The 12,595-nt window shown below is 49.5% G+C and overlaps 1 protein-coding gene across 1 annotated transcript; it reads right to left on the reverse strand.

Moving 5' to 3' along the window:
* Positions 1-228: 228 nt before the first annotated feature.
* ATP6V1G1 (ATPase H+ transporting V1 subunit G1) lies at positions 229-6,345 on the reverse strand. Its single transcript, XM_066610721.1, has 3 exons — positions 6,177-6,345; positions 4,080-4,180; positions 229-959 (listed from the first exon to the last, which is right to left on the reverse strand). Exons 1-3 carry the CDS (start codon positions 6,256-6,258, stop codon positions 786-788), a joined length of 357 nt encoding a protein of 118 aa, XP_066466818.1. The 5' UTR covers positions 6,259-6,345; the 3' UTR covers positions 229-785.
* Positions 6,346-12,595: the final 6,250 nt, after the last annotated feature.

Here is a 12,595-nt window from a genome sequence, read left to right on the forward strand (position 1 = left end):
CTTATTGTCTCCCATTTGTGGGCTTCCCAGAGATATCTGCTTGGTGACTGGGGGGAAATGGGGTGCTGGACTAGGTGGATCTGATTCAAGCAGTGCTCTTTTTATGTATGCAACTCAAATCTAGCCATCAGGTCATCAAGACCCTGTAACAGTCTCATGGCATGACTGGTGAGGTCAGAAGAGAAGAGAGAAGGCAGAGACTATAAATCATTTCAATCAAAGTCCAGGTTTAAGTTCTGCACCTTTAATCACCCATAAGGTCAGGTTTCCACTTCAAGTTAAACAGGAAGATACAGAGTACAGCTGTTTTGATAGAACCTACTTCAGAATACTTTGACAACCAGCTAGACCAGGCCTTGCAGGAAGACTCGCAGCTTTGTTGGTCCTCCCCCACATTTCTCAGGGGGAAGCAGTCCCCTTTTGCCAAAGATGCCCAGTTTACACGTGTACAATTTAGGTGCGGCTCCAAAAAGGATCCTGCAGATGTTCACATCCTTGCCTCTGTAAGACTCAGTGGGCACAAACTAATACTTTTCAGAAGCCACCCAAAAGTAACCTTCCGCTTCAAGCTCTTGCCGTAAATATACTTCTGAGACATGGAACTAGATTATACATCATCTTTGGACTGCCTCCAAAAGAACAAGAAGGTAATGAGGCGTTTTAGTACAAGCAAAAAAAGATTATCTACAACTCTTAGAAATAAGTTAAGATCTTTTACAAAAAGGAGGAACGGGTGCAGCTAGAGATGTATTGCTTCATACTTCCTGAGGGTGGGAATGCTCCCCTTATCCATTGATGCGGTAGTTCAGATGGATCTCTGGCTTGATGTCACAGACAACGTTCAGGAGGCTGCTCAGGACTTCCTCCCTGTTCTTCTGGAAGTTGGTCAGGAGAAGACCCATCTTCTCCTCTGTCTCCTTCGCGACCTCGGTGGTAGTGCTGCCATGAGAGCCAAGGGCCTAAGGCAGATAGGAAGGAACGTTAAACTGTGTGCAGCCAATCACAGTTTTATGTGCAAAGCGATGCAAGCGTACCAACAAGTGAACCCCACTAGTAAGTGCAATCACAAGCTGCAATTCGGTCTGCAAACGCACAGGACTACACGGCTATCCGTAAAAAATGTCAATAAGCATCTTGCTCAAGGAGAAGAAGGGACAAGAGCTAAGAGCATCTGTTTCCTATGCAGATGGTCCTGGGTTCAATCCCTGGCACCTCCTGGCAGGACACAGAAAAATTCCTGTCCAAAACCTTGGTGAACAGCTGCCCAACCGTAGCAACAACACCAAGTTGTTGGTCACCAGAGGACAGGTGACTCTGGATTCACCAGAGGACAGGTGACTCTGGATTTAATTTTGTGCGGTACGCAGGACCTGGTTAGAGATGTAAACGTTACTGAGCCATTGGGGAACAGTGATCATGCTGCGATCCGTTTTGACGTGCACGTTGGGGGAAGAATACCAAGCAAATCTCTAACAAAAACCCTTGACTTCCGACGGGCGGACTTCCCTCAAATGAGGAGGCTGGTTAGAAGGAGGTTGAAAGGGAGGGTAAAAAGAGTCCAATCTCTCCAGAATGCATGGAGGCTGCTTAAAACAACAGTAATAGAGGCCCAGCAGAGGTGTATACCGCAAAGAAAGAAGGGTTCCACTAAATCCAGGAGAGTGCCCGCATGGCTAACCAGCCAAGTTAGAGAGGCTGTGAAGGGCAAGGAAGCTTCCTTCCGTAAATGGAAGTCTTGCCCTAATGAAGAGAATAAAAAGGAACATAAACTGTGGCAAAAGAAATGTAAGAAGGTGATAGGGGAGGCCAAGCGAGACTATGAGGAACGCATGGCCAGCAACATTAAGGGGAATAATAAAAGCTTCTTCAAATATGTTAGAAGCAGGAAACCCGCCAGAGAAGCGGTTGGCCCTCTGGATGGTGAGGGAGGGAAAGGGGAGATAAAAGGAGACTTAGAGATGGCAGAGAAATTAAATGAGTTCTTTGCATCTGTCTTCACGGCAGAAGACCTCGGGCAGATACCGCTACCCGAACGGCCCCTCCTGTCCGAGGAGTTAAGTCAGATAGAGGTTAAAAGAGAAGATGTTTCAGACCTCATTGATAAATTAAAGATCAATAAGTCACCGGGCCCTGATGGCATACACCCAAGGGTTATTAAGGAATTGAAGAATGAAGTTGCAGATCTCTTGACTAAGGTATGCAACTTGTCCCTCAAAACGGCCACAGTGCCAGAAGATTGGAGGATAGCAAATGTCACACCTATTTTTAAAAAGGGAAAGAGGGGGGACCCGGGAAACTATAGGCCGGTCAGCCTAACATCCATACCGGGTAAGATGGTGGAATGCCTCATCAAAGATAGGATCTCAAAACACATAGACGAACAGGCCTTGCTGAGGGAGAGTCAGCATGGCTTCTGTAAGGGTAAGTCTTGCCTCACAAACCTTATAGAATTCTTTGAAAAGGTCAACAGGCATGTGGATGCGGGAGAACCCGTGGACATTATATATCTGGACTTTCAGAAGGCGTTTGACACGGTCCCTCACCAAAGGCTACTGAAAAAACTCCACAGTCAGGGAATTAGAGGACAGGTCCTCTCCTGGATTGAGAACTGGTTGGAGGCCAGGAAGCAGAGAGTGGGTGTCAATGGGCAATTTTCACAATGGAGAGAGGTGAAAAGCGGTGTGCCCCAAGGATCTGTCCTGGGACCGGTGCTTTTCAACCTCTTCATAAATGACCTGGAGACAGGGTTGAGCAGTGAAGTGGCTAAGTTTGCAGACGACACCAAACTTTTCCGAGTGGTAAAGACCAGAAGTGATTGTGAGGAGCTCCAGAAGGATCTCTCCAGACTGGCAGAATGGGCAGCAAAATGGCAGATGCGCTTCAATGTCAGTAAGTGTAAAGTCATGCACATTGGGGCAAAAAATCAAAACTTTAGATATAGGCTGATGGGTTCTGAGCTGTCTGTGACAGATCAGGAGAGAGATCTTGGATTGGTGGTGGACAGGTCGATGAAAGTGTCGACCCAATGTGCGGTGGCAGTGAAGAAGGCCAATTCTATGCTTGGGATCATTAGGAAGGGTATTGAGAACAAAACGGTTAGTATTATAATGCTGTTGTACAAATCGATGGTAAGGCCACACCTGGAGTATTGTGTCCAGTTCTGGTCGCCGCATCTCAAAAAAGACATAGTGGAAATGGAAAAGGTGCAAAAGAGAGCGACTAAGATGATTACGGGGCTGGGGCACCTTCCTTATGAGGAAAGGCTACGGCGTTTGGGCCTCTTCAGCCTAGAAAAGAGACGCTTGAGGGGGGACATGATTGAGACATACAAAATCATGCAGGGGATGGACAGAGTGGATAGGGAGATGCTCTTTACACTCTCACATAATACCAGAACCAGGGGACAACCACTAAAATTGAGTGTTGGGCGGGTTAGGACAGACAAAAGAAAATATTTCTTTACTCAGCGCGTGGTCGGTCTGTGGAACTCCTTGCCACAGGATGTGGTGCTGGCGTCTAGCCTAGACGCCTTTAAAAGGGGATTGGACGAGTTTCTGGAGGACAAATCCATTATGGGGTACAAGCCATGATGTGTATGCGCAACCTCCTGATTTTAGGAATGGGTTAAGTCAGAATGCCAGATGTAGGGGAGAGTACCAGGATGAGGTGTCTTGTTATCTGGTGTGCTCCCTGGGGCATTTGGTGGGCCGCTGTGAGATACAGGAAGCTGGACTAGATGGGCCTATGGCCTGATCCAGTGGGGCTGTTCTTATGTTCTTATGTTCTTAAGTTCAATCAACCAATGTTGTTATTCAATTCAAACTTGAATTGTGTAAACTGGGTGTAAACTGGGAGTAAAGGCTCTCTTCCTGCATTTTTTGAGACTGTGACCCCTCTGTGGACAGAGCATCATTTATCTACCTAGCTAAGTAAATTGTTCCAAGAATTTTTCCCCAGTCAACAACCCCCACATAAATGTTCTTAAGCGTAACACACAGCCTTTCCAGAGGCTCTTGCATGTCTCAGTCCATTTAGGGAAGGAAAGGGGGAGAGGAGAGCTAATATCACATTCCACCAACCGCGGCTTCCTTTTCTTTGAAATCTTTCTCCCTCTGCAGGCGGTACTGCTCTATCTCAGCCTGAGCCTCTTCTTTCGCTTGCTTCAGCCGTCGGTTCTTCCCTTTGGAGAGAGAGAGAGAGAGATGTAGGAATAAGGAGGCATCACAGCACTTAAGCAGCTTATTGGGGATTAACCTGCACTCTGCAGAGGGTGATAAGTGGTTGCTGGACTTCAGCCGGGGCTGCAGGCGCCTGGGAGAGATCAGGGACTGCCCAACTGAAGCCTGACAAAAGCAGCCACAGGGCATGAACTTCAGGAGACTTCTGTAAGACAGAGGCCACTTTTCTTCTACGCTAGGAATCATTTCTCTACCAGGAAAAATCAAAGCCATTGTTTTGACCCAGAAGCCCAATGCCGAAGCCTAGGTACAAAAGCAATTAGGTTCCCCTTTACAGAATGTGCTGCAATGTGCTTCCCCACAAGCCACCATCTATTTTCCAGAGCTGCTGGGACAGCACAGTCATTTAAAAAAACTTTAAAGGGAAAGAAAACCCAGCGGCACATCAGGACTTCCCCAATTTAAGTCTCGCCTCTGCCACTAACTCACAAGGTGACCTCAGGCCTGCCACTCCCTCCCAGGCTCCAGCTGCACTGCTAAGGCTACTTGCTCATTTATGAAGTTGTTGAAAGGACGGCATCAAGAAAAATACATCCGAAGCATGATGTGCTCTCAGACAGTGCCACAAGTGGTTGCTACTCAGCCTTTAAAAAAATTTCCCTCGCTTGCAATATGTAGTTGCTATCATTTCCTAGACTTTGTGGGTGCAAGAGTTCAAACCTGTGCAAGAAATTCAATGAGAAGACCACCAAACGGCATGGCAGGCAAGCCAACCTTGGATCCTGGATGGATACTATCAAACGTTATACCAATGTTAGCTAAATAAAGGCTTGACTAAACAGAGAACGTTTCAAGTGTTAATATTAAAGTGCTTCACTCTAAATCAGTAACAAAACTACTATGTGAAGACAAGCCAAGGAAGTGACAAATCCATGTTTTATTTTCACACCACTCCTTCTCCAAGAAGCTCCTATCCCCAACCCTCCTTCTGTCCTTATAACATCCCTGTGAGTTAAGTGAGGCTGAGAGACAGTGGCTGGCCCAAGATCAGCCAGGATGCTTCATGGCTAAGCATGGATTTGAATCTAGATCCAACTCCTGAACCACTACTCTGTCCTGGCTCTTTTACAGATCCATTTTTTCCCCAAGCCATCACCACTCTGCTCTCCTTTAAAATTGTACCCGTGTTACTGATGAGAGAAAACAAAGCAAATGGTTAACATTCTCTGCTTCATCAATGACATGTTTTGACTGAAGGAGTCTGTCTGCATGCAGTCCCACACACACGCGGGTGCGCACACAGAGCATGATCAGTGCTCTCCTTCTGCCACTTGGCAAACTTTTTTCTTGTTGTTTGCATAAGCTTTTGGTTGAGCCCCCACAGCCCTGAGCAGCCTCCACATGCACGCGCATGCTGCATGCAGCCGCTGCAAATTTCTGGGTTACAAGCCATGATGTGTATGTGCAACCTCCTGATTTCAGAAGTACCTCAAACGCCAGGCACAAGGGAGGGCACCAGGACGCAGGTCTCTTGTGGGCTCCCTGGGGGGGGGGGGTCTGGTGGACCACTGTGAGATGCAGGAAGCTGGACTAGGTCGGCCTTTGGCCTGATCTTATGCCCTGAGAAGCCTCCACACACATGCATGTGCTGCATGCAGCCCCTGCCCCAGCAGCCTCCATACACTCACCACACACGTGCACGTGCTGCATCCAGTTTCTGCCCCAGGAGCCTGCTGCTCCCCCCCCCGAGAGGCTTCCAGCCTGAAAAAAGGACAGCCTCTGCCCCGAGGAGCCTCCACACCCACTCCACATACGTGCACGGGCTGCCTCCAGCCTCTGTCCCAGGATCCCCCATACCCCCCCCCCAGAGGCTCCCAGCTGAGCAAGCGGCAGCCTCTGCCCCGAGGAGCCTCCAGACCGCCCCACTCCCCAGAGAGGCCCCCAGCCTGAGGGGAGCAGCCCCGTCCCAGGAGCCTCCCGGCCCCCTCGGCCACTCACTCTTGCGGGCCTCGGCGACCTTCTCCGCGGCGCGCTTCTCGGCCTGCAGCAGCTGCTGGATGCCCTGCGACTGGCTCGCCATCTCGGCCCGGCCCCCGCGGCGCCCCCCGCAGCTCCTGCCTCCGTCCTCGCCGCCACCCACCTACCAACTGACAGGGAGGCGGTCAGCTGACGCTGTCACGTGGGCAGGGGCGGGGTCTCGCCACCACTTCCGGCCGCTCTAGGCGCCGCGCGCTCTATGCCCCCACTCCCACACCGATTTTTCTCACTCCGATTTGAGGAGGAAGAAGCGCTTTAAAACAGGAATCGATATAGATGAGGACTTCGGGTTTTATTAAAAGGAAAGAAAGAGTCCTGTCTGGTACCGGAAGTACCTTCCACTGCTTCATCCCCCTCATCTCTATGGTTTGCCCCAACGGGCCTCCTTGTGTGGGCACGCGGCACGCGGCTGTGCGCATGCGCGAGCCGTTCAACGGCCACTCGCCGGCACGCATGCGCACAGCCACTCTCGCTCAGTCGCTGCAACGGCAGCTCTCCAGCACGCGCATGCGCACAGCCAGTCTCGCTCATTAGCTCGCGCTTCCTGCTCCATTCCCCTTCGCAGCTGCGTTCCTTGCCGCTGCGCATGCGCCAGTCGTTTCCTTCCTTTGCTTGGACTCCCCCCCCGTTTCCATGGTTTCCTTTAGCTTGGTGCCTGTGCCAGCAGCAAGAGGCTGCAGGCCTAGCTGCCTCAGTGGGTCAGGCTGGCTGCAGCATGGCTGGCTTGCAGGGGGAAAAAGGCAGGGCCCCTGCATAAGCAGGCACTGGGGAGGCAGGAGGAAGAGGTGCCTCAGCTCTGGCTATGGAAGAGTAGTGCAGCACCTGCATGGAGAGACCCCACTGAGGCAGAGCAGTGGAAGAGCCATGCCTCATGGCTGCTGTGCCTGTGCAAGTCCTAAGTCACCCAGCTCCCGAGTTCCACCAGCAGGGAAGGCAGCTTGGAGGGAGAAGGGCTGAGACATGAGGACAGAGCTCGGACTGGCTGAAAGGGGCATCACTGGGGATGCAGGAGGAAGAGGTGCCTCAGCTCTGTGCACAGAGTGGAGAGGCCCCACTGAGGCAAAGCAGCAGAAGAGGCATGCCTCATGGCCGACGTGCCTGTGCAAGTCCTAAGGCACCCGGCTCCTGTCCACTGAGTTCCACCAGCAGGGAAGGCAGCTCAGAGGGAGAAGGGCTGACATGTGAGAACAGAGCTTGGACTGGCTGAAAGGGGCATCACTCGGGAGGCAGGAGGAAGAGGTGCCTCAGCTCTGCACAGAATGGAGAGGCCCCACTGAGGCAAAGCAGCAGAAGAGGCATGCCTCATGGCTGGCGTGCCTGTGCAAGTCCTAAGACACCTGTCTCCTGTCCACTGAGTTCCACCAGCAGGGAAGGCAGCTCGGAGGGAGAAGGGCTGACACGTAAGGACAGAGCTAGGACTGACTGAAAGGGGCAGTTATGCTCTGAATTTGTTTCCTGACAGCTGTCTGAGGCAGCTGCCCCGCGAGCAGAGTGAGCCGTAATGCCGGGGAAGGTTCCTTTCGTGAAGCCCAGTGGGAAGCCTCAATGGCTGTCCCTCTGCATGAGCCTGCATGTGGAGAGATGATCTCTTTGCAACAACACTGAGATGCTGACCTGCCGCTGACTGAAAATTGAGGGAGAGTTTCAAGAAGGGAGGTAAGGTATGTTGAGTATGTGCAGAGTGCAAACAGAGAGAGGGGCAGAGAAAGAGAATGTGAGCACTTAAAGGTGCTGATCTGCACTGGGCATGGTCTGGCAGAGAGAATCTGTTCCCCTCTGTGGTTGTGGATGTGACCTGGCACAGGCAGGCTGACTTCAGGTGGTTCCAGAGCAGTGATTTTCAACCCTTTTCATCTTCCGGCACACTGGCAAGGCACTACAATGGTCAAGGCACACCATCAGTTGTTTGACAACTGACAAGGCACACTGTGCTGCCGATGGGGGGCTCACATCCCCCAATAGCCCCACTAATAAATTACACTCTCCCAAATTCCCATGGCACACCCATGGACCGATGTGTCACAGCACAGTGGTTGAAAATGGCTGTTCCAGAGCCACTTAGTGGGGGAAAGAGCCTCTTCACCCCAGCCTGGTGTCTTTTGCAGTGGTTGTTGTTTTCCATTTCCTTTAGATTCCTCTTGGTGTGTAGTGCTGTGGGTGGACTCTGTTTTGTGTCTTTTTAAATACTGAGAGCCCTTTGGCAACAGAAAAGTGTTGGTTTATTCCATATAAGTTGAACAAACAAAGGGATTTGTGACTTGAAAAGGTTTTGACAGTGATGTCACAAGTCACTTCAGGGTCAGCGAGCTCCACGATACTGTCGAACTCACCTGCACAGGAATTCACCGCACATCACTACCTGAAACAGTGTTTTAATCGGCTTTAAAAGCCAATGGGGACAACTCTCTTGATGCTGAACCCCCCACCATAAGTTCTTCTAAGACTGGAGGTGCCTGGCTGGAGGCCTTTGAAACTCCCAGATCCCTGAGGATGATGGACCCGGGAGGGGGGTGTCACCAGGTTGTCCAGGCACCCCTGGCTGTTACTACCCCTTGAAATTTGGGGGAAAGTCTTGTTAGAGGGCTGGGGCTGTGTGGAAAAGGCAAAATCCACCAGGAAAGATGTGAGGCCAAACAGCTGTCTCCAGCTGCCCAGAAATTAACCTGTGTGCAGAGCAGTAACTAGGATGCTTCCTCCTCCAGGGAGAACCTGAAAGTGATGTCATGACATCCCGTGATGTTACTGCTCTGGGCACTGAGTCATCTCTGCCTGCATGTCTGAGAAAAAAGAAAAAAGCTGGAGAAGGAGGGCCATTTTGGGCAGAGTCCTAATACTGTATATAGGATCTGTTTCATACATGCATGCACACACACGTACACATAGGGTAACGTATCTTTATTAAGAGCAAGGCCAAAATTGGCCACTTCTGAGAGGTATCCCCTACCAGCATTACATTTTGGACCTAAGTAACAGTGCAACTCTAGGCATGCCTTAAAAGTAAATCCTATTCAGTTCATCCCAGATAAGCACCTGTAGGATTGCAACCTTTGTAAGGTAATAGGAAGGTGAAATGAGGCAGCATTTCCAGTTCGAGGAAGCAGCTGGGAGTTGATATTGAATGGGGATTTTTTTTAGGGCGGGGGAGGTTCACTTTGCACTACATTCTATACCCTTTAAATTACAAGTAAGAATAAAAATTGGCAGCTCGAACCCACAACCATTAGCCAAGGTCTCCCCTGTGTGATGCATTGCCAGAGGATCTTCTCTGCTTGCAACAATCTCTGTCTGCCACCGATCTAAAAGCCAAGAGGGTGTTTGATCTTTGGATTCTAGACAGACTAGAGGAAAAAAGCAGAAATGTCCTAAAGCATGTTTTTTACACCAAAACACACACAGACACACACACCTTAACTCAAACCTCCGATCCTTCTGGCAATTTTCTGCTGTCAACAGTCCTCCACATCTCATACTCTTCGTTTAGTGTCAATTAACACTGTAATAAGGCTGCCCGCTCTTTATTTATTCATTTCCCCCGAAGCGCATTTTAATTTTCCCAAACCGCGTGCCTGAATAAATCAGATACACGAGCCTGGCTTCCAGATGGGTGGGCTATGCTCCTCCGATAATTAATATGGGGCTGCCAGCCTTCAAAGGAATTATTGCTCCTCTGTCTTCTGCCTCCTGTTCGTATATCATGTGTAAATTGGGTGAGCACCCCGTATTCTTTAAACACATTCCCTTGAGTAATACTGAGCGCATTTTCTAACTGCAAGGATTTGTCACACAGCCCCCCAGTTGTTCCAGTCACGCTGCTTGATAGATTGGTGGTAATTTGTTTTAAGAATAGTTCAAGGAAAAAAATAATATGGGGATCGTAAGGTGCAATCCTATACACACTTTCCTGGGAGTAAATCCCATTGGACACAGTGGGACGTACTTCTGAGTAAATTGCAGTGTAAACCTAGTAAAGAGTTGATTATTTTTCTAATTGCCACTATCAGTGTATCAGTTCCGGATGTCAGTATCACTCAGCATGCCCATCAACTGTGGAAAATGGTAGCTGGATCTTTTTTTAATCCTTCTGAGAGATTAAATCCAGGCTTTTCAGCCTTTTGCAAATGCCTCTTTTCCAAGGACCACATCTTTGTGGTGCCACTTTTGTGAATCCCACTACTGACAGCAGAGATGGCAACTGTGCACTGATAGGGTGGTTTGCCCCACAGTTGGGTTTTTGCCGTGCATCTCCCCTCCCTGTTATTGATTTTTTATTTATATTTTTGCCAAAAGCAGCAAAGAGGAGGAAGCATCTGAGTGGAGCAGTTCAAATCATGGGGCCATTCAGATTGTGACCATAGTGCTGGGAGGAATTAACCCTTTCCCTGTGCTGTTTCACCATTTAAAATGACTCTTCCCCTAAAATTGCCATTTGCCCCATTAAGGAGAATTATGATTCCCTATATGAGACTTTTTTTCTAATGCAAATACCAGCTTCAGAAGGGCAATTTGCATTTAGAAAACACATAAGGGGACAAGTGTTCAATCTCTCCAGTGGGGCTCCCTGCGAAATGTAGTTCTTTGCACCCCCTCTAGCCACGCCACTGATAAAAACAGACTTCAGTGGCTGGTAAAATGACACTTTTTAAAAAGTCTCATAAGGCCAGGTGGGTCCCAGCACTCAAAAGTTTGGGAACTGCTTAAGAAGTAATAAAGCCACCAGGCCTTTAAAGACTAAACTTGGGAGTCTGAAGGTCATCCTAGTGCTGACTTGCAAAAGTAACAGATGAAGCAGAAATGTCGGCCTGAGTCACAGTAACACTCAGTCCACAACCCCCTGGTGTGTAATGCGAAGTTGTGTCACAGCTGCGAGGTGCACTAACAGCTTGTTAAGAATGTCCCTTTGTATGCCGAGGGCCGACGTGCTGTTTTTGCTAATCAGATTTCTCAGGGCTGGGGCTTCTTTTGGAAGAAGTTTGAGGGTACGTCAGCTTGAGATTCAGCTCCAGCACTCTCTCCACTGAAGATCCCAGAGCAACAGCAAGGGGCAGGTGCCTTCCCCTGGTTTCTTCCTCCTCTTTGCATGCTTCTGCAGTCTCATGCAGAGAGGAAGCCCAGAGTTGTGTGTGCATCAGGAACGCATGCATTTCCCCACAGAGGAGATGTGTGGCTTCCCCTTTTGCACCCTGCCCTGCTGTCCATGGAGGCTGTAAGGAAGTAACCTTGATGAGAGGTTCGTGAGCAATGGCACCACGGCCCATTAGCGGAAAACTTGTGGGCAACCAGTAAACGAAGTCAGACTCTTCACACCCTCTCTGGAAGAGACATTTCCATGACCATCTTCTCCATACTTATCAGGCTTTCCACAGATTATATCTAAGCATCAGGAAGACTTTTGCAATTACCCTGAACCTCTTTAAATATTCTTCTTTCCAAAGGCACAAGATACAGCCAGCCACCTTTTTCCTTGAGGGTTGGAGGCATCGCATGGTCTCTTTACTTCCTATGGGACAATATAGGAGAAAGTCACCTTGGCAGGCGCCCAGGATCCAAGCTCTCTAAAGCTTTAACTCAAACCAGTACCTTGAATTGGGCTGGGAAACCAGCAGGGAGCCAATGTGGATGTTGTAGTAGTGGGGTGATGAGGCGAGTCCACCTTGTTCTCTTCACTGCACGTGCAGCGGAAAAAGGTGGGAATCAGGTGGTAGATGGGATTCCTTGGTTTGCACAGAGCTGTTTTCCGAGTCTGGTTCTTGGTCCAGCTAAGCCTATACTACCTGCACTGATTGGCAGCAGTTCTCCACCTTCACCCTCACCTACAATTTGAAGTGGTTGTCCCACCTAGAGAGGCCTATGGGTCAGTTGTTGAGTACCTCCACTGCGTGCAAAAGAGTCTAGGTTCTGTCCCAGGCAGCCCCTCCAGGTAAGGATGGGAAAACACCCCTATCTAGCATCCTTGAGAGCTGCTGCCAGACATCCTGACCTATGGTCTGACTCCACATAAGTCAGTTTCATAGATAAGGAGGCCCTGGTTCCCACTGATTACAGAAGGCTTCCTGCTTGAAACTCTGGAGACCAACTGCCGCAGCATGGGCAATGCTGACCCAGATAGTCTAGTGATATAAAATACGTAAAGGCAGCTTTGTATGTTCATGATTGTGCCCATTTTGACTGCAGGCAGATGATCTCATTTTTGAATGCTCCCTCCACCTCCCCCCACACAGAAAACCAACACGTCAGAGAGAAGGGTAGCTTACAATCTTATCTCCTGTGTTAGTTGATGTGCTCTCATTTCCACTGAATAATTTTTAATGGGGGGGACGGGCGGTTCTTTTGCTGCCATTTAGGGGCCCAATCCTATCCAATTTTCCAATGCCGGCGCTGCT

Source organism: Tiliqua scincoides, chromosome 16 (assembly GCF_035046505.1).
Source record: "Tiliqua scincoides isolate rTilSci1 chromosome 16, rTilSci1.hap2, whole genome shotgun sequence".
Classification (NCBI taxonomy): Eukaryota; Metazoa; Chordata; class Lepidosauria; order Squamata; family Scincidae; genus Tiliqua; species Tiliqua scincoides.